The sequence below is a fragment of the Callorhinus ursinus genome, unplaced genomic scaffold (genome assembly GCF_003265705.2).
Source record: "Callorhinus ursinus isolate GAN/ISIS: 27379988/994484 unplaced genomic scaffold, GSC_fseal_2.0 scaffold4, whole genome shotgun sequence".
NCBI lineage: Eukaryota > Metazoa > Chordata > Mammalia > Carnivora > Otariidae > Callorhinus > Callorhinus ursinus.
Window position 1 is genome coordinate 76,588,252 of NW_027397066.1, and position 27,129 is coordinate 76,615,380.

The window sequence follows — 27,129 nt, forward strand, 5'->3', positions numbered from 1 at the left end:
TGGCAAGATTTCATTCTTTTTTATGGCTGAGTAATAAGCAACCTGTTTTTTAAAAGCTTAACTTTTATTTATTTTAATAGTGTGATCACATAGCATTAAAGAAGTTGCATTCTTTTCTTGACTCTTGCTTTATACTATGTTGTATTATTTGTATTTATATAAATATTATTTTTCAAACTAGATAGAATAGGCTTTGAAGGCAAGGGCTACCATATCTCACACATTTTTATATTCCTATAGCAAGTATTTCTCAGAAATTGATCGTTAATGTAGTGAAAAAAGCCTAGAAGATGACCTTGAGCTCAAGTTTCAAATCTACCACTAGTCATTGGTATGACTTAGAACAAGTTCTATTACCAGATCTGTGAGTTAGGTATCATAATATCAGCTGCCTCATAGTGTTGTAAAGAACAAATAAACTTATGTGTAAAGGGCATTTTTTAAGGATGGAAAAAATGCTTTATAAATGTTAACTATTATCATGAGGAAGAAATGGAGGATAGAGGGAGGATATACTTTCTTCAGTGAAGAGGTATCTCATCTTACATTTTGGTTTAAATGTCATCTTTCCATAATTGTCCCACTGATTTTTTTTAGTAAAGAAAGGATCATCATCGATGTATCTCTGTAGCTATGGATTTTGAAGTGAGCTTTTAAGTAATTTGCTAAATTAAAGATTCGTGTGTGAAAGAATATGTCTTCCCAATTAAAACCAAAGTCCTTGGGATAACAGGGAGTGAAAATCTATTTGTTTCTGGTGTAGGCTTCTGCAATTTTTTCAGAAGATAGCTGCCTAATGAATTGAAAAGAAAAGTGCTTTTAGCATTAGGTCATGATAGAGGTGTCAGAACAGTGGTATTCAGGACAAGAGGATTCTACAGAGGAAAGGAAATATGACATAATCCATCACATGGTGAGGAGTACAGGTGCAGGTCTGGAAAATACATTTTCCCATCCTTCGCTTACTCGGCAGGAAATGCAAATATTTAAGAAAATAACATTGAATGTTTATAATTCTTCAGCTGAGATGGAAAGTTGCAGGAAAGTAGATTAAAAGAGTGAGCATGAACAAAAAAAAAAAAAATGGTTTCCAAAGAGTTTCCATGTTTAATCAGGCACTAAAGATAAGTAATGTTAATATTTGGGGTTTTCTTGTACAACTATTTCAGTTACTAGAATATTTAAGCAGGCTGTCCTTATTCCCCCAATGAAAATTAAGTTTCCCTTTCTTTAAACCACTTTAACATTTTAAGCTTTTTGTGTGGTACTTACCATAATGTGCTTTATGTTATAGCAAGTAGTTCTTGACTAATCTTCACTACTGAGTTGTAAGCAGCTTGAGGCAGGAGCCCAAGTCTTTATATTCCTTACAGATTCCTTTAGGATCTTCAAATTAATGCATAATGATTTTGAGTAAAACAGAATTCAAAAAAAGATTCCTGTAATAATATTGTGGAAATGAAACAAAGCCTTATGTTATCTCAGCAATGAGAAATCCATCAAGGTTACTGGCATCTCAGCTCTATTATAAGGACACAGGTGTTAAACATGAGCAGCTACCATCATCCATTAATCACCACACCATTCTGGTATCTCTATTTTAGGAAGCAGAGATTGATAATACTGGAGTTAGATGCCATTTTGGATTCTTTTCCCTTTCTCATAAATGGGGCCTGGAATATGATGACATAAAACTTCCAGATGTACTTTCGTCCTGTTTAACCTGCAATGAAACACTCAGTTGGCATGGAACCCACTGTTAATAAGTCAGTGGCCCACAATGTAGCTGCTTATCCAAACATGACTTCAAGAGCAAAGACTAGTTAAAATTTTTAAGTATATCCATCACCTAGTCAGATGGATTGAAAATTTCAAACCTTCAATTGTTATTCTGTTGGAAAGTGATTTTAGGTTTTGTTGATGAGTATTTTCTAGATACTTTTAACCTAATAGTTAAAAACCACCCAAAGGACAATGATTGTATGTTTTAGTAGTTGGGAAAAAAAAAAAAAAAAACAGGGATTTTTTAAAAGCTAAATAGTTTGGGTTACTATGCAACATTTCATTGGTATTGCTACAGGCTATAATCATAGTCTTTTAATGGTTCTCCTTTTAAAAATGAATTCATAATGCTTTGTAACATTAGAATTATTAGAAACATGTATATAATGGCAATGATAATGCTAATATACATTTAAATAGAGCTTTATGGTTCACAAAGCTGTAACAGCAATGCTAGAACACTTTTCTAACAGCAAAGCAATAGGTCCCCAACTGGGGAAGTCCCTTGAGTGTTATAAAGAAGTCCAAGGGGATCCAGGAGGCCATAGTGGCTGTTTGAAAGAAGAGAATAGCAAAAATCAAAGTAGGTTTTTAGAGGAGGCTTCAGGGTCACTGCTATCTCTCTGTTACTAAAGGTTTATACCCAGGAGGCTAAAAGTAAGTATGAAAGTTGGTGATTAAGGGTAACAGAAATATGCCACCCCAAAATATGCTACTTTGGAATATTGATGATTTTGAGCTGAAAGCACTTGAAAAACAGCAAATGCAGGAAGAAGCTTTCTCTAAACAACCCTTGTTTACCTAAACATAAATCCTTTAAAAGGAACTCAAGTGTCATAAATGCCCTCCCTGGGAGTGTCATCAACAGGGAATGACTCTCATCACAGGAGAAGAGACTAGAAGTGAGCACCACATCCAGACAAACTTTGTCTCAAAACATCACACCTCTCATGTAGTCTACCAAAGGCCATTCATCTTTCATAAATATGATTTACTCTCCCCTAAGAGGCCTACTTCCCCTCCCCACTTTCCAAATTAGATGGCTTTTAATCCTGATTTCTAAAGCCACCTCTTTGAGTTACTCATTTTTCCCAGGGTATCTCCCATGCATACATGAGGTATACATGTTGATAAAAAATTTTACATATAAATACTGATAGTTAGAGGAAGTAGAATCAGCAGCATGAGGGAATAGGAGGTCCTCTCATAGAAACAACAATTTGGCAGCCATCCATGCACAAAATACCTTTGTGAGAACTTTGGGATCCTAGTTGTGAAATTCTGGCAGAGTCTAAGACTGAATAAGAATGCTTTCAAGAGGCACACCTGGGTGGCAACTCTTGATTTCAGCTCAGGTCATGATCTCAGGGCCTTGAAATCAAGCCCCACATCGGGCTCCACACTGGGCATGGAGCCTGCTTAAGATTCTCTCTCTCTCTCTCTCTTTCTCTCTCTCTCCTTCTACACCTCCCTGCCCCCCTTAAAAAAATAAAAAAATTAAAAATTGAAAAAAGAATGCATTTAAGAGACAGGGCTATATCTCAGTGCTTGGTCAACCAACTGTTGTCCTGTCTGCATTCCTGAAAGCAGCCTATCCCCTGAAGACTTGACTCCAGTACTATGAAGGTACAAGACAAAGATGCTCATTCTCACCACTTCCATTCAACATAGTACTGGAAGTCCCAGCCAGAGCAATTAGACAGGAAAAAGAAATAAAAATAACCACATCAGAAAGGAAGAAGTCAAATTATCTCTATTTACAGATGATAAGATCATATGTTAGAAAATCTTAAAGACTAAACATAAAAAAAGCCTGTTGGAACTAATGAATGGACTCAGTAAAGTTGCAGAATACAAAATCAGCATACAAAAATCAGTGGCATTTCTATACACAAACAATGAACTCTCTGAAAAGGAATTTTTCTCTTTCCCCTCATCAGATTTACCAGGAAATTAATTTCCCCACAAATAAATAAATAAATAAACTAGCTAACTAACTGAATATTTGATTTAATTATTAGTTCTGTTTATTTTTATGAATAATTAAATTCTATATTTATATGTAATATTTTTTAAAGGTTTATTAATTTGAGAGGGAGAGAGCAGGTGCACACGTGAGTGGGGGGAGGGGCAGAGGGAGAGAATCCTCAAGCAGACTTCCCGCTGATCAGGGAGCCCCATGCAGGCCTGGAACTTATGATCCATGAGATCACAACCTGAGCCAAAACCAAGAATTGGGCGCTCAACTGACTGAGCCACCTATGCGCCCCTGTATAACATTTTTAAAATTAATTTTATTAAGATTGTGTTTTATTTTTGATACATTTGTAATTTCGGGGAGAAGTCACACTTATAAATAAAAGATAATCACTAAAAGGTAAACAACTCAGAACAAAGTTATGTTCCCTAAATAATGATAGACAAGATTGTATAATTATTTGTTCCTCATTGCAATGCCCACCAAAGGGGTTTCATCTAAGTCCAGCTGCAAAATTTCCATAGACCACACTTGGCAACAGATTACCTTAGAATAACATAAATTAGGAAATACATCTTGCCAGCAGGGTAGTGTTGATTATTTTTCTTCAGTGTGACTTGGACTTGCAGCATTCATTTGGAACATAGGTCACATGTAAGGAGATCATACCTTATATGGGGTGGGTACAAAAGCCTACCTGGCTTAGAAGCCTAGTGACCTAAAGGAGCTAGTATCACTTGTAACAACTTCAAAAGTGTAACTTCCAGGTCCCCAAAGAGAAAGCTCCAATTATAGGAATGACTGCACTCAGAGAAGCTCAAAGACATGGCTTCTTTTCATACATTTATTGTTCTCCCAGGCCAGTGACATTTACTACTCAAGGGTCATTTTACCATAAGCTGTGTTGCCTGGAAACATACTTAACATTCTAACTTTATCACCTTTCCAGGAGAACAGAGCTGTAAATTAACCAAAAGCCAAAATCTCATTCAGAATAGGTATTTAAAAAGATAAGTCCTATGATGTTTTATCCAATTAAATAGACACAAACGTAGTATGTTTTATCCTATCTGTATAACTTAAAATTCCAAACTCAAATCCTATTTTCTTCTTGTGTTCTCCATTTTTTACAGGTAAAATATGGAAATTATGCTTTTGTATGGGATGCAGCCGTATTGGAATATGTGGCTATCAATGACCCAGATTGTTCATTTTATACCATCGGGAACACGGTTGCTGATCGGGGATATGGAATTGCACTGCAACATGGAAGTCCTTACAGGGATGTTTTTTCACAAAGGTAAGGTTTTTGTGTGCTCCAAGTAAAGAGAGACAAAAAAACAGAAAAAGAAAATCCACTTGGTTACACATGTAGTTTTATTACATTTTGTTTTCTTTGTTTGGAAAAGCATAGTAAACAACAACAATAAAAGGTAGTTATAAATGTTATTTAATAAGACATGCATTTCCTAAAGCATGTACTATTATTTTTCCATAAAAAGGGAAAAATATTGCTGCATAGAACTGGTTTTTACTCCTTACACAAAAGTTGATATACAAAAGGAAGTAGTATGTTAATAATTTCTTTAGAACCTAATTAGCAGTTTACTTTCTGAATTTTAAATATCATAGAGTTGGCAAAATTAGTTCCTTTCAAGAACACCAAAGCATAAAATAAACTTCAGGACCAAGTCAAAGTTCTGATGTACTGAGGCACATAATGACAGGAATATTTCCATCTGAATTTTGCAAAAGAAAAGGATAAGAATTTTAGAGTCCCTCATGCGGCGTCAAAGTACATGAGACTTTGTCATGGAATTAAGGGGATGGTTTTATTAAGAAATTATACCTATCCCCACATTAGAATTTTCTTATATAAGTTTTTTAAGAAAAAAGATTTTGAAATGTATACTTCAGATGAACAATGTATATGAAAGGCATGGGCCTGCGAGGCACTCCCTAAGATCACTGCATTTCATTCTATCTACTACCAAACAAGTGTGGGCCTAAGGGAGAGCAGGATCTTTCAGGTAGGCCTATATTTCACTTGACACTGATAGTGCATGTTGTTTATTTTCCAGATATTTTTCTAGCTATTTTCTAAAAGCCAATGCCAGACCTAGAGGGCAGTACCAGGTAACACTAAGGCCCCAAATTTCAAACTATTTGAGTTGCATTCCTCCAAATTTTAGGATAGCAAAAAGCCAGATATTTTGTGTTAAGCAAAACAAAAACAAAAACAAACAAAGAACAAAAACCTAAGTCAGCAGTCTAGAATTTATGTTAAAACTCTTCCATTAGCTAACAAAAAAAAATCTAGGCCTCTCTCTTTATCTACAAAGTGGAAGTTAGATTAACCCCAAGGTCTTATATTAGTCAGCCCTTCTGTGTAGCAAACAACCCCAAAGCATCAGTGACTTTTTTGCTTTCGTGAAACGTAGGGCTGTGATTTGGCGGAATTGTGCTGCAAGCTGCAGGTCACCTGCACGTCTTCCTGGGCCGCTTCTCATTCCAGGGCCAGGCTGGAAAAGCGGCCCTATCTGAGACAAGCTGTTTTCATGGCAATGAGAAGTTGCAGAAGGGGATGCCAGAAACCTGCAGTATTTCCTGCGCTTCTTGCATGGATGTGGCATATGTCACATCTGCTTACAAACCACTAACAAAAGAGTCTCATGGTCAAGCCCAAATCGATGGGGTTAGGAACTGTACTTCACATAAAGGGAAGAAGAGAGTAAATAATTCTGAACAATAATACAATCTACCAGTGGTCCCTTAGGGCTCTAGAAAAATCTAAAACTGACAAAAATGAAATAAGCATAAATTGGGAAGTAAAATATTAAGGTGTAAATAATGATTAATCAATTAAAACACACTTATTGATGGGTGGATTCTAAGGGGAACAAATTGGAAAATCAGTTATGCCATAGAGAATTTACCTGGAAGACACTTGCAGTCTAGTGGGAGATACATGGCCCACACACGTGAAACAATGAACAATACAGATATTTCTATAAATGTGTGCTGACATTCATATATGTACAATATCAGTATGGCTTATTTATATTGCCTTAAATTGTGTAATTGAGATATTAAAAGAATTGAATACTATATGGAATAAAGAGTTAATCAAAGGAAACATGAATGAAAGCTCTCCAGAGAAGGTGAGCCCTGAATTTGACCTTGAAGGATTAGTAGAGATTAGTTAGACCGAAAGGAAAAAATAGATAATTCTTAGAGAAACAATGAAGACAACAGGATAGAAGTAGGAGAAAGCAGAATATGTTGAAGAGCAACAAGGGTGGCAAGTTAATTTGAAAGGAAATTTGAAGTTTGGAAGTCATATTGTAGGCCACAAGCAGCCTTGAAACTTATTGTCCATTCTGGAGCCTAGGAGTAAAATGAAGAAGACAGTTTCTAAGGAAGGGTTAATCTAGTTTTGAGATGAAGATTGACGAAGACTAGAGCAAACCTGGAAGCATGAGACAAGGAAGGCTGAGTTCAGAACTGGGCAACGGAGAATGAGGAAGAAGGAACGAATAGAGGATATATTTCTAGGCAAAGAGGCACACCATTGTTTTCATTAACTCAGAAGTGAGGGTGGAAGGCATAATAGAATGAAGGGGATGCCAAAGTTTATGGAGAAAGACCAGTAGAAAAGTCTAATGGATACTGAACATGAACCATGTTGTTGAAAAAAAGGATCATTTATTCCTTAGTTGTGGTTAATTGGGTTTTTCTTCACTACAGATTTTTGTTTGTTTCCAGACGCGATTTCTAGATTTTTATGCAAAAGAAGCTAATAAAATCAATATACAGACATAATAGCGATTAAAGAAATAGTTAATAAATCACACTAAGTGTTCCATTTCTTATCATCCCTATGGTGATTTACCTAAGAGAGATTGTAATTCTCAGAAAGTCCACTCCAGTGAACTGCTGAAAAATAATATTAAGCATTGAGCACTATTTTTCCTTTTATTTGCATTATGGATATAGACAATTTAAAATTGTCCCTTTCTGTGGAGTTCCTTAATAATGACATCTATATCCTGGTTCCCTGGACATCTGGGAGAAGGGAGATCCAGGAAAGAAATGTGCTCTAGCAATTGGTGATATGCAGCGCATCTCGTTATATACGTGTGCCACAGTAATCTATTATCCAAACTCTCTCCCTGAATTCAGAAAATATCCACTTTCATTTTCCTATGCTGTGGCCATTAGGGAAAAGAGATCTCTTTTTTATTAACTGATTTAAAAATTATAAAGAACCATAAATTTTAATCATTGTAGGACACCTTAGAAATTATTATAAATAACTTTATTTTTTTATTTTATTATGTTATGTTAGTCACCATATGTTACATCATTAGTTTTTGATGTAGTGTTACATGATTCATTGTTTGCCTATAACACCCAGTGCTCCATGCAGAACGTGCCCTCCTTAATACCTATCACTTGGCAAACCCATCCCCCCACCCCCCTCCCCTCTAGAACCCTGTTTGTTTCTCAGAGTCCACAGTCTTTCATGGTTCATCTCCCCCTCCGACTCCCCCCCTTCATTTTTCCCTTCCTACTATCTTTTTTTTTAACATATAATGTATTATTTGTTTTTTTAATTTTATTTATTTTTACTTTTTTTCTTTAAATTTTTATTGTTATGTTAATCACCATACATTACATCATTAGTTTTTGATGTAGTGTTCCATGATTCATTGTTTGTGCATAACACCCAGTGCTCCATGCAGAACGTGCCCTCTTTAATACCCATCACCAGGCTAACCCACCCCCCCCCCCCCCCACTCCAGCAACCCTCAGTTTGTTTCCTGAGATTAAGAGTCTCTTATGGTTTGTTTCCCTCTCTTTTCATCTTGTTTCATTTTTCCCTCCCTTCCCCTATGATCCTATGTCTTGTTTCTCAAATTCCTTATATCAGTAAGATCATATGATACTTGTCTTTCTCTGATTGACTTATTTCACTTAGCATAATACCCTCTAGTTCTATGCATGTTGTTGCAAATGGCAAGACTTCAGTGTTTTTTTGATGGCTGCATAATAGTCCATTGTATATACATATCACATCTTCTTTATTCATTCATCTGTTGATGGACATCTTGGCTCTTTCCATAGTTTGGGTATTGTGGACATTGCTGCTATAAACATTGGGGTGTAGTTGCCCCTTTGGATCACTACATTTGTATCTTTGGGGTAAATACCCAGTAGAGCAATTGCTGGGTCATAGGGTAGCTCTGTTTTCAACTTTTTGAGGAACCTCCATACTGTTTTCCAGAGTGGCTGCACCAGCTTGCATTCCCACCAATAGTGTAGGAGGGGTTCCCCTTTTCTCCACATCCTCACCAACATCTGTCGTTTCCTGACTTGTTAATTTTAGCCATTCTAACTGGTGTGAGGTGGTATCTCATTGAGGTTTTGATTTGGATTTCCCTGATGCCGAGCGATGTTGAGCACTTTTTCATGTGTCTGTTGGCCATTTGGATGTCTTCTTTGGGAAAATATCTGTTCATGTCTTCTGCCCGTGTCTTGATTGGATCATTTGTTCTTTGGGTGTTGAGTTTGATAAGTTCTTTATAGATTTTGGATATTAGCCCTTTATCTGATATGTCATTTGCAAATATCTTCTCTCATTCTGTCGGTTGTCTTTTGGTTTTGTTCACTGTTTCCTTTGCTGTGCAAAAGCTTTTTATCTTGATGAAGTCCCAATAGTTCATTTTTGCCCTTGCTTCCCTTGCCTTTGGCGATGTGTTTAGGAAGAAGTTGCTGCAGCTGAGGTCGAAGAGGTTGTTGCTTGTGTTCTCCTCAAGGATTTTGATGGATTTCTGTCTCACATTAGGTCTTTCATCCATTCTGAGTCTATTTTTGTGTGTGGTGTAAGGAAATGGTCCAATTTCATTCTTCTGCATGTGGCTGTCCAATTTTCCCAACACCATTTGTTGAAGAGACTGTCGTTTTTCCATTGGACATTCTTTCCTGCTTTGTCAAAGATTAGTTGACCATAGAGTTGAGGGTCCATTTCTGGACTCTCTGTTCTGTTCCATTGATCTATGTGTCTGTTTTTGTGCCAGTACCATACTGTCTTGATGATGACAGCTTTGTAATAGAGCTTGAAGTCTGGAATTGTGATGCCACCAGCTTTGCTTTTCTTTTTCAACATTCCTCTGGCTATTCAGGGTCTTTTCTGGTTCCATACAAATTATAAATAACTTTAATACATCAATTTATCTTAGGCCTTTGATTACACTAGATCACTGATTGCTAGTATAATTACTTTCAATGAAAATGAAAGTATTCAGGGTTTTTTTTTATTAAAGATTTTGATTATTTATTTAGAGAGAGCAGGAATAGGAGTAGGGGCAGAGGGAGAGGTAGAGAGAGAATCTCAAGCAGACTCCATGCTGAGCGCGGAGCCCGATGCAGGACTTGATCTCACAACCCTGAGGTCATGACCTGCGCCAAAATGAAGAGTCAGATGCCTAACTGACTGAGCCACCCAGGTGCCCCCAGGGTGATTTTTATGTAGTAAATACTAATTATTTCTCAGGTGACTGTATATCTATACCACAACTTACAAGACATTAAAGTACTTAAATATGTAATAAATATTAATATATAAAATAAATATTATATGCTGATACAGTAGCCACATGTATTATCTACTATCTGCCCAGTATCTTATATGCTTATATACTTTAATGACACTCCAAAGCAATCATATGAAATGTTGTACATTTACTTATTGCAGACTTGCATATTAGTGCACAACTATTATACTACAAATGCATACACTGAGTAGATGGCCTGAGCTTTGGCAAGCATTAGGTTAGGCATCAAAAACATGGGCTGTAGGGATATGTTCACTTTTACACTTGTACAGGCAGGAATGACTTTAAAGACCAGTAGATATAATCATAGATTTCGGTAGAGGAATTTTGTTTCCTTGGTCTGTGTAAATCCTAGATAACTTGGCAGTAGAAGTAAATTTCTACAATCTCATCAGATAGATCAGAGTTCTAGTGTGTTGAGTAATGTTTTCAGTGAATTCTCCAACACGGTTCATCAAATGTTTGTGTGGCCCTTGTCTTGTAATAGTTCTTCATATACAAAAATTATTTAGTCAAAAGTTGTTACATTAAAAACATTTAAGAGTAGAAGAGAGCTGAATTTTTCAGTGATATTATTATGCTTTTAGTAAAATAAACTCCAGTGTTGATTTTAGAATCGTAACTACTCATAAAACTAAAAATGTGATAAAAAATATTTATTAAACATTTAGTATGATATTATCTCTGTTCTTGAATCTTAGTGGATATCAAGGAATAATTAATTCGTGAGTTTAATTTTATACTTCAGTTAAAAAGTCCCTTTTTGCCTATTGGCTTCTATCCCTAAACTTTAAGAATGAACGACCTAGTCACAAAAACAAGGACATATTTCAAACTGAATGAAGAATGATTTTGTTGGATTCATGATATTGGTACAGGTACATAAATGGTATTTCAGTTTAGTCACAGATTTTCAGAATTTTTACAAATTGAATGATAAGTACTTCCTTTATTATCAAGGATGGAACTAGTCCAAAGGGGTAGATTACTTAGAATCACAAAAAGCAATGAAAGTGGAAAAATTTCAAGAGTCCTAATTCTATGTCCAGTTTTCTCATCATCATGCACCCTGTCTTCCCTCAACTTTCTTTTAAAAGCATATAAGAATCATATTAAACAGACTATATTGGGCGCCTGGATGGCTCAGTTGGTTGAGCATTTGCCTTTGGCTCAGGTCATGATCTCAGGGCCCTTGGGATCGAGTCCTGAGTGGGGCTCCCTGGTTGGCGGGGAGTCTGCTTCTCCCTCTGCCCCTCCCCCACCCACTCATGCTCTCTCCTGCGTGCTCTCCCCCCCACTCTCTCAAAAATAAATAAATAAAATCTTAAAAAAAAAATCATGTTTACTGTGTGCCAGATTTTGAGTTCTTACGTTTAACAGTCTGTAAGGAAAGTACTATTATTATCCTCATTTTATAGACACAGAAACTGAGACATGATGAGGTAATTTGTCCCAGTTCACAAAACTACTGAGTATTAGAGCTGAGATTCAAATCCAGAAAGATTCCTTTAACTTGAAAGCATAGAGCCCTAATCCTTTTATTCACCAATAAGAAGGAAGTACTTTTCAACCACTTCGTTCCCTCTTCAGGAAGAGAAAAAAAGCTGATTGACCAGTTAGCCATTCCGAAATCAACCAGCAACTGGCTTAACCTCTGCACTCAGTCAGCTGGAAGAAGCTCTCACATAGATGCTTTTAACCAGAAGTTAAATAATTGTTTTCCCATTAGACATAAAAAATGTATACAGTCCCTTGGCTCTGAGAGCAGGAGTATACTTAAGCAGTATGAACTTACCCATTAAACTGGTATGGATAATAAATGCTGAAAAAATTTAGAAGAAAGGAAATCATTGCTGAGTAGAATAGAAAGATTTTAGTAGACTTGAGCTAGAAAGGTTCAAGGATAAATAGAATTTGGACATGGGGACAGGTCTGGGTAAGGTACTCAGGAGAACATGAGGAAATCATCAAAATGAAAAGTCATGATGTTTTGAAGGGACAATGAGAAGGAACAATTTGGCTGAAGAGAATATTGGCGGGTGAATCCAGGTAGAGAAACTAAAATTAAATGTGACACACCAGGGTACTGATAGATGCTATTTATTAGGTAGCCACTATGCTTAACATTTGATACATTTCATGTAGAACTTGCCACAACTCTGTAAAGTGGGCATTTATTCACTGCATTTTATAAATTTGAGGAAACTGAGACTCGGAGTTAAGTATCTTACCAAAGTCACACAATAATGACAAGTGGAGCTAAGACTCAAACCCAGGCCAGGGCTTATGTCCTCACTCAGGACCCCACACCAGCTTTGTGAGGCTCTGAGGAGAACATCTGGACACAAGAGCATTGGAGGAAACCAAGGTTTTGGATGAAACAAGACAGAGCTTAATTGAGAAAAACCATTACAAGGCTCTTGTAGTATTCCAGCTGTGAAGCAGTGAGACTATTCTCAATGAGACTGAGGAGAAATGGTTAGAAAAAGGTACCATTTGAAGAGGGATAGAGAAGACTTGGTGGAAATCAGGATCCAGGAAGCTTTAAGGGAAAGGATGTCCATATTCAAGTGCTCACAACAGCTTTCTCTTGCATTCTCCTTCCAACTCTCATTTTTCCTTTTTGGTCATTTATTGCAAGTGTTACATGAGCTCAATTTCACCTCCAGGAAAAACCAACTGGAAAATGATTTCTAGAAAAGTGATGATAGGGACGCCTGAGTGGCTCCATCGGTTAAGCGGCTGCCTTCGGCTCAGGTCATGATCCCAAGGTCCTGGGATTTACCCCCACATCAGGCTTCTTGCTCAGCAGGGAGCCCGCTTCTCCCTCTCCCTCTGCCTGCCGTTCCCCCTGCTTGTGCTTGCTCTCTGTCTCTCTTTCCCTCTCTTTCTGACAAATAAATAAATAAAATCTTAAAAAAAGAAAAGTGATGATGATTTTTAAAAAATGTAATTTTAAAAAATGTAATTCACTACCCAGGGGATATTTATTTCAAATGACTTTTCAGCTTACAGACTTTTGTTCTATAGTTGCTCAAATTACATTAACATATCCCTAGTGGTATTCTTCTATCACACATCAGGTATAATTTTAAAAATAAATAAGTAAATAAATTTTAGAAAATACATACACACACACACACACACACACACACCACTGAAACCAACAGGTTTCATCACATCCACATTTTCTTTTCTGGATCAAGAAAACAAGATAGTTTAGATGGTCGTGTTTATGTAAAGTAGTAAAGAAAGATGTTTCAGGAGTTGCAAAAAAAAAGCAAGAAGACATGGAAGATTCACTTTCAAATAGAGCCTGGAGTAGAATAAAATAATAATATATATACTTGTACATATATCTTTATTTAAAATAACAACATATTTTAACCTATAAAGTGTTAAAGGAAATTATTTTCTTTCCTCATATCATATACATATATTAAATAAGGATTAGCCTCTGGAAAAAAAATTATTATAAAATAATATACTATTCTTATTTCAGAGCAGTCCCTTTTAAAACATTTGTTTTGAATTTAGAAATTTAGAATTTTGAATTTAGGGAACTTTCACAAAAGAGAAAAAATGAAGTAGCTTATTAGTCAGTCATTTTTTCTGTTTCCTGAATCCTCATGAAGCTATGTTTGTGCCTAATATTCTGTGGATTTTACCCATCACCCCGACTGCTGCTTCTAATGGAGAACCTAAGTAATTTACATTTGTTTCAGTGTTTGGCCTAATTAAATGGGGGCATAAGTACAATTGATGATATTTCCCATATGTAAATATTTCAAAAGCATTCTTCAGGTGGGCACTATACGATTTGAGATTAGTTTCATTAATCTTGTAAAGCAGTAGCCAAATTTTAAGAAAATTGCCAGGCTTTACTCTCAAGGAGCAGACAGCATTCTCAATGCTGAACACAATCCCAACCATCAGGCAATGCAATCCCATGGAGCAGATTTTGAAGTGTTACAAGATTCTGTTTTCCTTGTACTTACATCATACAGCATTTGGGAAATACTTCATCCAAGGTACAAGAGTACCTTTTATAAACAAGCATCTTTATTAGACTTTTCTGAAAAAAGTACTGAGGCACAAGGAAGATAAATGACTAGTGCGAAGTGCAGAGCAATATTTCAGCTGAATAATGAGTCCACGACATTAGACCAAGATGCTTGGCAAGAAGTCCGATCAGCTTTTCATTATTTTATAAGATTTAGGCTGTTTCTAGATTTTAGTAAGTATGATTTCTTTCAAAAAGCAGTTGTTTTACAAAAAGCATAGTTATTATGGTGGTATAAAGCAGGTATGACTAAAGGCTGAGTTTTTAACAAAACATTTCAGAACTTAAAGCTACAAATGTGTATTGCACTTCAAAGTACACATACCCACACACATGCCTGAGAGTCAATTATAAGCCTCTCTCAGAAATACTATAGAATTCTATTATACTTACATCACATTTTTCTATTCAAACACTCATCTTACTCACCAGACTTAGCCCCAACATATTTTTTAAAGGGAAAGTTCGATGTGATTGAGGATAATCAGCAAATGTGGTTCTTTTTTTAATAGACCCTTAAAATATTGTAAGACTAGTAACACCATGGGAATAAGCACGTGGACTTGCATGATAATTTTGTTGATAGAAGGAACAACCATAGAAGATGAGACAGGAATGTGACTTTGGCATGCATTTAAATGAATTCCCTAATTTTACAAATGTAAAAACTGAGAAGGCAAGTTGGGTCACCTGCCCAGAGTTGAAACTTAGGTCAACAAACAAACAACGTAGGTCAGAACATGGCCTGGGGATCACAAATCCAGGCTCCCAGTCCAGGGTTCACACCCCTACCCTGTTCTGCCATTCTCTTTGTTAAAAAAAATCAGGTTTTTATCCCTAGAATTTACTAATAAAATAAATGTTTCAGAAGCATAGTTATGTCTAATATAAAGAAGCAGGAGTATTAGTTAGCAAAAATGTTTAACAGGGTCATAAACATAACTAGAACACCTGTTTAAAAGCTGTCATTACTTTATGGACACACAGAAAAAGTAGCACAAATAATGGATAGTGTTATCCCTAACTTATAGAGAAACTATACTGTAGCCTAAAATAATAGTTAATAATCACTGAAGACTTACTGTGTGCCAGGTACTGTTCCAAATGCCCTAACTATGTTAAGTCATTTAATCTTCACAATAAACTTATGAGGTAAATACTATGATTAGCCTCATTTTACAGAGGAGGAAACTGAAGCAAGGAAAATATTTTCAGTTTTCCAAGGTTATAAAGCTAATAAATAGCAGACCAGGTTTGAACCCATGCTGTCCAACACGATGCTACCGGAGTTCCTACTACCAGAGCTCTAAGCATGTGCTCTACCGTGCCCCGGGATAACAAGCATCCAAACGGTCTTCATGCCCGTGCAGGTAGCCACCTTCCTGCACACTAAAATGCCTATGGGTGATTTCCAGAGATATAAACGGCATGCCAACAGCGAAAGTCCTCCTCTACCATGAGGGGGCAGATCCATTTGAAACTGAAGCTGTCTTGTATCAGCTGATCAGAAGGAAACAATAAAAGTATTGAAAACAGGGATGCCTGGGTGGCTCAGTCGGTTAAGCGGCTGCCTTTGGCCCGGGTCATGATCCCAGGGTCTTGGGATCGAGTCCCGCATCAGGCTCCTTGCTCAGTGGGGAGCCTGCTTCTCCTTCTCTCTTCCTCTGCTTGTGCTCTTTCTGTCAAACAAATAAAATCTAAAAAAAAAAAAGTATTGAAAACAGAAAGCTGTGAAGGATACTATAGTTATTTTCCCTCTCTTATCTCCTTTTGTTACAAACAGCTTAAGACTGTACTAGACCAAAACTTCAATTCTCCCTTCATAGAAGTTTTCATTCATCATGACTTTTTAATTGGTGGAATCCATAATCACCTCTTATCTATCTCATTTCATAGTTCTTTGAGCAGCTCAAAAAAAACTAACATTATACTTGGTCAGATTGTCTATTCACATGTCAAATACTTCCCAATATGAAATAGAACCTGCTATTTCTAAAACTAAAGTATGGGTAAGATAAAAATATACAATTTCCATATGGAATGACATTTATGAGTTCATATAGCCCAGAGTGACAAGTCTAACAGAGGCATTAATGATTTTTGTCTTAATGAACATAATTTCCTGCTTTAGCACCAACTTCAAAAAGAGACGGATAGCTATACCTCAAAGTGTACATTCATTTTCTTTTTCTTAATAATCCATTTTACAACTGTCATTTTATGAAGCTATTTATGTTTGAAATAATGTTAGCAACTATTGAAAATAATTGAAATCCAACATTTTTATTTTATATATAACTGACCTCAGAGTATGTATATAACAATTGCGCCTTCATGATATTCTTAACCAATGTTCCAGGGTCAGACATGGAGATATGATGGGAGGAGCCAGCAACCTGACAAAAATTTGATAGGCTTTCTGTTCTGATCGGTTTTCTGTCTTTTTCCAAAATAATATTCTCGATAGTTATATTTTTGTTCTTATGATTTTTATCAATTTTCTAGGGGCTTTTTTCCCATTAATTAACCAAGATATCTATAGCACTCCCCATAAAAGTAAGCACGGTCCTTCTAGGCAAACTCTCATGTTCTTTGAGCTAATCAACATGAATTTTACCAATGTGAATTTCTTCTTTTCTATTTTTTTTTTTAGCAACCACAGAAATCTGCCAAACAAATTACCTCCCAACCAGAATATAATCAGTAGAATGGCAGTGAATAGTTCATTAAGGTTGATGAAATAGAAGAGTGCAAAACTTGGGGGTCCTGAATATCAGGCCAAGCTGTGTGGATTTAGGACATGGGGAATCACTGAAGAATTTGAAAAAGACTAGTTATAATCAGTAGTATGCTTTTTGATCAGTCTGGAAAGAATGTATGCAATGAAATAAAGGAGGAATTGACTAGAAGGAAGGCTACCAGTTAGGAAGCCATTACCATATCTATAATATAAACACTAAGAAGGCAGGGGTTTTTCTCTGCTTTATTCAGAGCATCTAGAAGAAAGCCCACCACATAGTAGATGTTTGATAAGTATTAATTGAATGAATGGGTGAAGGAATCCTTTAGGAAAAGTGAAATGCCTGAAGTAGACTGAAGGCAGTGGAAATGGAAGGAAGGGGAGAGATACTGTAAAGGTAATGTTGGCCATTAACTAGACACAGAGATGGGGCAAGGGGAACCAAACATACATGAAATCCTTAGCTTTGCTGGCTCGGAAATGGGAAAATCACAGAAGAGAAGCCAGGAAAGGAAGCTGGCTTGAGAGTAAAACCAGTGGTACTAGTGAACTAATTTTGAACCTATTTTGTCTTGACATGTTGAGTTTGAGGCACCAGAGGATGACGCATTCATATAGGGAAATGTGGAGACTATGACAGACAAATGACAATGCAGGGTGGAAACTTGAGGAAAAGGCTAGAGCGATGGATATAGACTTGGGCACATTCTCTGTTAAGATAATGAAACCCAGAGACATAGCTTATGGCAAGAGCATAGACATAAATAAGAAGAGGTTGAGGCAAATTGCTTTCAAATGTTCCTTTTTTGTTTTCCCCTCCTTTCCATTCCACAGTCACAAACCTAATTGAATCTTAGCATATTGTGCCTAAGAACACAGTTACTCCTTTCTTTCTAAACCTACTCAAATCTTATGCATTCTGTGGGTTCCAGCTCACAATCCATCCTCAGCATAAGTCCTCCCTAGCAAATTCAGCTCTTATCAGACCCTTCATTGTGTTTCTGATTTTATCTCCTCTGTACCACGTATGTCACTTTTACTCATTTCTTGTGTCTATACCTTGGCATTTCAAATATGTTCTAAATTGTTAGCTTGAAAAGAATAGCAAAACCTCTTATTCCTCTTGTTCTTATCGTCTATGAATAGGTAATACATACTTAATAGGTATTCAATAAATTCTTGTTAAATAAATTTTGAAGGGGAAAGAATCCTATTCTCATTTGTGATTAATAAGGCAAGGAACATATTAGAGAGTAGGACTCATGTTTATTCGTTTGATCAACAGATATTTGTTGAGCAACTACTTTGTGCTTAGTGCAATTTTGTTTTTCTAAGAAAAAAAAAATAGTGAGCAAGATTGACAAGGTAATTTCTTTCCTGGAGCTTACATTATGCGGAGAGTTGGAGGAGAAAACACAATAAATAAGACAACAAATAGGATAATTTCACATTGAAAAACATGCTATGAAGAAAACATTACTGGGACAGAGAATAAAAACAGATCGATGTTGGGATGGGTCACAGAAGATTTTTCTGAGGAAGCAACATTTGATTACAACCTTGAATGCAAAATGTGAAGGAAGAGTATTCTATGTATAAGCAACAACAAATGTAAAGGCTCTAAGTGAAAACCAGCTTGGAGTATTTAAAGAATGGCAAGGAGTCCAGCATGGCAGGCCAAACAAACAGGAGAATAGTAGGAAAGGAAATTAAAGAGTTAGGCCCAGATGTGTTGTAGAACCTAGAAAAGCATAATAAAAAAGTATAGATTTTTTTTCCAAAAAGCAAAAGCAAGCTGTTCCAAGTTTTAAAGAGAGGAGTATTCATCACCTCTAGCTGTGAAGGTAAAGAAGGACATATGGTAGAAAGATGGAGAGCAACAGAGGCAGTGAGCAAGAGTAAATGTAGGAAGATCAGCTAGCGCGGTCATCCAGGAGAGAGGCAACAATGGCTAGGTGTAGGGTGGTATAATTAAGACGCTGAAAAGGGACAGGTTCCAGTCTATAATAGCTATAAAACTGATAGGACTGGCAAATGATATGGATGTGATGGGTGAGGTAAACAGAGGAATCAAGATAACTTTTTCTTCTGAACAAATAAGTGTATGGTAGCTGGTTCCATTACCTGAGTTGGTCAAGCATGTGCCAGAAGCAGGTTATGAGCCAGGGGAATTAAGACCTTGGCCTTGGGTTTGGTAAACTTGACATTTTTATTAGACAGGAACTTAAATATATAAATGTGAAATTTAGGAGAGAACACAAAATAATAAGAATTACAATTTGATGGGTAGAAGCTACTAGTTATAAAAGACTTGTGCACTGGTTGAAGGACTCTGGCCAAAGACCAAGTTCCTCCTCATCTCCACCCATCCATCCTTGGTGAGTGAGATAGAACTGTCCTCAGACTGACCTGCCTTATGACAGAGGATGCTTATAGCAGCAACAGGGGTGACATGCTCCTCTGTTTCCATTCAGGGGAAAAAAATGAGAACTCTCTCCTCTCAAGCATGAATATAAATCTATCCCTTCAGCTTAATTAGTTCATTGTAGGTCATGTGTTTACCCCTGGACTGAGCAGATCCCCCGAGAATATACACTTACAGCTTAGACTGTCAACGGGATGGAAGAGACATTGAAGAGTCGACTATAATGTCCCTTACAACAAATCTGAAGAAAGAATTAATAGGTATTAGAGAATATAAGGAACAAAGGAGAATGAATTAATAATACCCATAATAATACAATCATTTATTGCACATTTATTTGTGTTACTCCTCTAAAGGTTTTCCATGGACTAACTCCTTTGATCCTCACAACACCCCAAGAGAAAGCTGCTATTAAGTAAACTGCTAAAGTTACAGTTAATAAACGGCTAAAGTGGGATTTCAACCCTCACTCCAGAGGTCACACTCTGAACCAATACACTGTGATTAAAGGGGGAAAACTGAAAGAGAGATGATAGCAAATACTCAGTTGGAAAATTGTAACCAGGAACTTGGCACGCACTGAATTTGTAGTGATGTCAAGAGGATTATCTGAAAACTGTTGAAAGTACGAGACAAGAGAGTGAGTTAGTTGGGGGAGAGAGATACAGATGGAGGATTTATCATTACAAAGCAACAAGGGGTGGGGGGAGTCAAGAGAAAATACATGCAGTGAAAAGAGAGCCCAGCATCAAGGACTGATATTAGAGGAAAAACAGGAAGAACCACTAGGAAAGAAGAGACTGGAAAAGTGAGCAATAAGTAATGACAGTAAATTACACAATTTCTGTATCCTCAAGATCTAGAGCAATCCTTGCCACGGAGTTGGTGCTTGATAGCTATTTCTCTTTTTGTTGTTGTTGTTTATCTGTTTTTTGTGATAGCGATTTCTTAAAAGAATTCATGAACTCAACTATACTGTGGCTTACCCTACCTTGGTGCTTCTCAAACTTGAGCGGCCATTAGCATCACCTGGCAGGACTGCTAAAACACAGATCTCTAGGCCCCAGCCCCAGAGAGTTGCTGATGATGTGAACGTAATCTGCATTTCTAACAAGTTCTAGATGAGGCTGGATGCTGCCGGATTGGATGCCACACTTGGAGAACTGCTGCTCTAACACGTGGTTGTGACTTCCTCACTGTTTACTCTTCTCATGCTCTCGCTAGCGTCCGTTTTCTGCTTCTTGCCCATGTCTTCAATATTTTGATCTTCACCTTCCATCACGTACAGATCATTCCCAACCTATATTACCTCATTTAATTCTTGCAAAACATCATTAAAGGAAAGATTCTTGTGCCTCTTCTATAGATGAAGAAATGAAGGTTTGGAGAGCATAAGGAAAAAAACACTTTAGTGTTGATTCTATAAACCTAAATTATACAGGGCTAAGCAGTTAAAGTTATTAGGTCCTTTTGCACTTCTTCTTCAATTCCACTTGTTTGATTTCTTCGGCCTCATCAACCAAGAGGTCTTCTTCAACAACCAACAGCACTTTTAATAACTGCTACATTGACCATTATCAAACTATCTTTTGAATCCTTTTGTGGTGGTAGTTGTGGGTTTTTTTGTCTCTCTTAGAATCCTTGCAATTAATCAGTTGGTTTTTCCATAACCTGATCGAGTCTCACACAGTGCTTTGCCTACAAGGACTTCAAAAAATGGTATTAACTGGTGTATTGAATAGAATTCTTCCAGATTGCTACCTACACCTACCTTCTATTTGGCCGTTATCCCTATTCCAGTAAAATATCACATTTCTTTTATTTTATCAGCAAAATAATCCCTTGAAAGTAGAAACTTGGTCTCTCGTCACTAAAACTTCTCTGGTTGTCATGGAGGGTAAAGAAAAATTTACTAATAAAATAAATTGTTTATTGTTTTGGTTTGGTTTTGCTTAAAGAAGGAATCAAGTTTCCTCCTGTATTCTCAAGAATATAGCTGTATTCTTAGTGGTATTCTTTCCCTCTACATTACATTATAAACTCTATAGGACCTTTGTTAACTTAAAATCAGAGAACCATGGATTCTTGAAACTCAGTGACAATTTGTCATTTGTTTCCTAGCCGTCCTTATCCAGGTCACTGTGAGGAAACACCGTGCCTGAGAGGAGAGCTGAATGAGCTATAATCATGTAGTTACACCCTGGCAGAGTTTAGATTACAAAAAAGTCCAGATTTCCCTACTATCAATCTTGTGTACTTCCTACTATCCAATAAACTAGTAACTCTAAAATCCTAGTCCAGCTCCTAAGTTCTAAGATGTCCAAACTTGAAGTAGATATGTGAATTTTTTTTTTTTTTAGAGACCAGGTATCTTTTTTTTTTTTAATTTTACTTATTTATTTGAGAGAGAGAGAAAGAGCATGAGCAGGGGGAGGGGCAGAGGCAGAGGGAGAAGCAGACCCCACTGAGCAAAGATACACCCCCTGCGCTGCCCGGACATGGGAGTCGATCCCAGGACCCTGGGATCATGACCTGAGCCGAAGGCAGACACTTAGCAAACTGAGCCACCCAGGGGCCCAATGTGTGAATTTTGAATCAGACATTATGAAGACAAAAAGAAAAACAGAAGAGATTAAAAAAAAAAAAAAAAAAGGCCCCTATGAGACTCTCCTTGTCTGGCATCTCCCTACCCCTCCCCGTTTTGTCACTCTTCCCCACTAACTGCACCCCAAGGCGGTGGTCTCTTCCTGGTGCCTGCTTCTGCCTCAGGGCCTTTGTGCCCGCATTCCCTTTTCCTCTGGCTAACTCCGGCTCGACCTCCCGCCTCAGTGTAAATAACCTTCCGTAAGGTGAAATCCAGCCCTGTTATTGTCAGCTGCCAATGCCTTGCCACAGATACCAGCTCCAAGAAGATGTTCACCAGCCTGTTGTGAAGTGAGAAAAGAAATAAAGAAAATAAGGACAATGTAGGCAGATGTTAACTCAATGAATTCAGTTCAAAGAATTATATTTTGTTCTGACTTGGTATCCATCTTATATTCGGAGAATTAAATATCTTTTCATTCAGGAAATTAGCACAGATTACTTAATGTCCTTCCTTCCTGAAACAAAAATTGAGCCACCTTGATCAAAACCCCTAAATACGTTTTTCTCTTCCTGAATTCTAAAAGTCTTGGAATTGCATATCCCTTATTCAGAATTACTGTGGAGGAGTGAAGAAGGTGAGAAGGAACCAAGAAACATGAGTATGTAAGCAACTTGGTGGTGAAGACCCTCTGTCTTTCTTCCTTCTTTAAGCAACTCAGGGCTTGGTGTAGGGTTTGAAACACAGGAGTTTCTAAGCTGATGCCCCTGACTCTGCTCTCATAGTCCTTACATTAAAAAAAATAAGTCCTTTGGGATAATTTATGCAAAATTCTATGTTCTACTCTAAGAACTTTTTTGACCTGTGCATGTAGAAAAATGTAAAAAATAAATGAGAAAGTGGCATGTTCAAAGAGAAGCTTTTAAACAAATGTTCAAGCAAAGTTTTTCGGTGTTATCATTGATTAAAATAAAAAGGAACAAACCGAAAGCTTTAAAAGGAGTCGTCCCTTGAAACCTTTTATATACATACTGCAAAAAAATTCTATTCTGAAACAAAGGCTGGTCGAACCCGCTTACTCATTACAAAAATGGTCAGACCCTGTGTCTTACTCAGACGGGAAGGTGACCATTTGAGGTCTCAAATAGCCATTGTGACCACCATCTGTAAAATCATTTCTCTGAATACTGGCTACTCTAGGACACAGATTCTGCGTAATCTCACAAAAGATGGTAGACAAATCCCTTTAGGAAAGATTTAAATAACGAGCCATTGCATACCACTTTTAGAGTTTCTCACATGCTTTGCCAACACTGAAAATCTATCTTAACAACCAATTGATGTGTTCCCACAGGTTAGAATATTCCTTTTCTTCTCCACCAAAAATGATCTTATGCGTACGACCAGTTTTGCAAGTAGCACAAGGGATTCATTCTTTTGATAACACAGGATTTCAAATTCAGAACTGTTGAATTGCACAGGAATTGTTCCAAAAGAATTTGGTCACTTGGTGCAGCTTATACTGTACACAACAGATAGACTCCACAGTGAAACACCTGGTAAAGGGCATATTTGAATTCGTAAGCTTTCCTTTCTTCTGTAGTTTTACCCTTTGGAAATCCATGCAACTGCTCTTAGGCAGAACATGTAATGTGGGGCCTTACATTACCTCAATATTCCTGTTTGTATGCCTGTTTTGATACAGTCACACTACAGGGCTACTGTGAAAAATAAGTTTAGAAATGCAATAAAAATTTTGTAGTCAACTAAAAGCAAAACTTACACTGAAATCAGTGTAATCAACCAGATAGAGTATGCCTACTATGTTTCAAGTTAATGTAAATTAATTTCAAAAGGGAAGGAAATAACACACGAGACAATACTTCATCTCACTCAACAAGTATTTATTTACCACCTACTATGTGCCAGACAGTCTGTCAGACAGTGGCTTTAGAGCAGTAAACTACACACAACCCCAGCCTTCACGCCGCTTAGTCTCTAGGAGGGAAGGTAAATGAATGAATAGGCAATGTTCTATTCAGTGCAAGATGTGTTCTGGGAACACAGGGAATCAGCGTAGAACTCATACGGAAAGTATCGGGAAGGCTTCGTGTGGAATGGAACTGAACAATTTAGAGAGCAGTCGAAGTTGGTTGATGTTATGGGCCGAACTGTGTCCCCCAAAATTCATATGCAGCAGTTCGAACCCCCAGCACCTCCGAATGTGGATTGGAGATAGGGTCTTTAACAAAGTAATTAAGAGGTCACTAGGGCCAGCCCAATTCAATCTGATTCATGTCCTCATAAGATGAGAAAATAGGACTCAGACACACACAAGAGAGACCAGGTGAGGACACATCTACAATCCAAGGAGAGAGGGGTCTTGGAAGAAATCAGCCCTGCCCTACCGACTGCTTGATCCAGGATTTCTAGCCCTCAGAACTGTGAGAAAATAAATTCCTGTTGTTCAAGCCATCCAGTCCGTGGTTCTTTGTTATGGCAGCCCTCGCAGACTCGTTCAGTTGATAAAGGACTTTCTAAACAGAAGGAACAGGAGGAGAAGGCACCCTGCGGCTTGGAGTATGAAGCAGGGAGCGGCAGCAAAGGACCCTAGGGAGGGCACAGGGTCCTGCAGTCCCCTGGCCTCCTCCCCGCGGGCCAGGGTACCAGGTCCTGGCATTCACACTTGACCCTGAGGGTGAGAGGGCACTGTCAGAGGCTTTTAAGTGAGATTACGTAGTAGTAGCTTACATCATATAAAGTTGACTCTGCCTGCAGTGTGGATTATCGATTGTCTTAAAGCAAGACTCTAGTAGCTGAGAGACCAACCGGAAATTTATGGCAATAATTCAGATGAGAGATGACAGCAACCTATAATACAATGGAAATGAGGGGGGAAAAAGTAAACTTGAGACACAAAAGAACAATGTAATACAAAATAAACAAAAAAAGCTATAGAACAGACGATGAAAACAAAGTTGTTCAAGCCATCTCTGAGCCTCCCCCACACTGTCACATTTCCACCCCAGTGGTTAGTCTTCTCAAAGTAGTCACATTTATAATGGCAGAAAAAGCAAACTCCATTTTCATTAGTTAATATATTTGGCAGCATCTCCTAAGGCACCTGCCAACACCAGTGTATCTCAAGCTTATACTCTTGAACTCTGAGACCCGGGAACACTAAATTCATTCACACTTCTAAAAAGAACATGGGTTGAGGCATATTCTCTAAGACCTGTATTTATAACACTGCCCAGAAGTGTTCTATTTCGTATGTGTGAAAATTGCCAACGGAATACTCACATACCCTCTTAGCTTGTACCTCCAGCCTTGACATCCCTGAGGAAGAATGAACTGCCTTCTAAATATAGTTAGCCAAGAGAAAGCAGTGGGGGGGGGAAGCGAGGAGGAGGAAGGAGGGGAAGTGGAGGGAAAGAGAAAGAGAGAGAGACTGTTTTCCCCCCACCAGTCTGACTGCTTAGCCAATCTCTTTCTCTAAACAACCTACTTTTAGTGCAAAAGAATGAGATTCCTCTCTCGGATGAGAGTCCAATCCCTGGCTGAATCTGTATGAAGTCAACGTGTCTGGTTTTGTCAGGCCCTCTGCACACAGATAAGCAGGAGTTAGCAAGAAATACGGAAAGTCGGTGAGTCTCACACATGAGAAAACTCTATTTGCCGTGTTCAAATATTGGAAGGATTTATTTTCATTATCCCTCTCTTCAGAGCACTCCATTTTAAATGTCAGTATGCTTTTCAAAACTAAGGACGGGTTTTAGCAAATTACCAATCAAGATTTATTCTTTTATGTCCTGGGTGTTTCTTCCTAAGTGGATTTATTGTAGCCCAGATGTCTGTCTGTCCAGAAGCCAAACTTCTCATGTTCTACATTTAGTGATCATATCCTCTGTCTTACCATATTTCCCAACTGTTGGCTAGTGCCTTTGTCTTCTTTTTAAACACTGTGTGACTTCCCAAACCAGAAAGTTTTTAAGGGAACATCACTTGGTTGTGCTTCCTGCAGAAGCCCAAACACAAAGAGAAATGATAAAGGTCCAGCCCCTGCTTTATTCATAAAACACTTTGCAAAGTGCATTTAGTAATTTGCCATTGTAACCACTGACACCCAGAGCTTTCAGGGCTGAGTTCTGACACTGTATTTAGTTCATTCTTTGACTGCTCAGCTAAAGCTTCCATTTGTATGCATTTATTCTGCTTCACACATTATGTTATCAGTCACTTTCAATATTTCAAAGTCACAGCAGGCTTTTTCTGACACACATTTGTCAGAATGAACTGCCTTGATTGCTATTATTATAGACTACAGTGCCTGAGTAAGGAGAAAAAGCATATGTAGTACCAGAATATTAAAACTGCCTGATAAAACAATAGATACACGAGAATAAAAATAGAATAAATGCATATAAATGGATGCTTTAAAAGACCAACAAAACGTAGGATTACAAAATAGGCATATAGAATTCAAAAACCCATGAAGAAAAATGTAATAAAAAATTTTTTGCGGCAGATAAGGAGCCGATTGAAAATTCCACTGCCCCAATGTCAGCACATAAGTGGATATTGTATACTTCCTTCCCAGTAAACAGAGATTTAAGTAGTCTCTGCTAATGGAGGCTGTCATTGAATTCTAGCATGAAATCCACTACTGAACAACAAAGAATGTAATAAAAACACATGCTTTGACCAAAAATAAACTTAATGAAAGCTCTAAAGAAATAACCAGAACTCCAGATCCATTACTCCTTTATCATTCTTGAACTTGTCACCAACAGAAGACCTGTGTCCCATTTGCCGGCTCTTTGCTCCACCTTTTGACCATAGCCGTATATCAGAACTGCACACTCGGGAAACACCAGAGAAATTGATTTTAGAATCAGAGCACATTAGTGTCTACAGGGATGGATCTCCTTTAGAATTAC

The 27,129-nt window shown here is 37.5% G+C and overlaps 1 protein-coding gene across 5 annotated transcripts in view; it reads left to right on the plus strand.

Annotated features, from left to right (window-relative positions):
* The window catches only part of GRID2 (glutamate ionotropic receptor delta type subunit 2), a 1,442,323-nt gene that overhangs the window by 1,290,171 nt on the left and 125,023 nt on the right, over positions 1 to 27,129 (plus strand). For all 5 annotated transcript variants that reach the window (XM_073891966.1, XM_073891967.1, XM_025873456.2 and 2 more), the window contains exon 14: positions 4,894 to 5,060. In XM_073891966.1, coding sequence (XP_073748067.1) covers positions 4,894 to 5,060 — 167 coding nt within the window. The remainder of the gene's footprint in view (positions 1 to 4,893; positions 5,061 to 27,129) is intronic.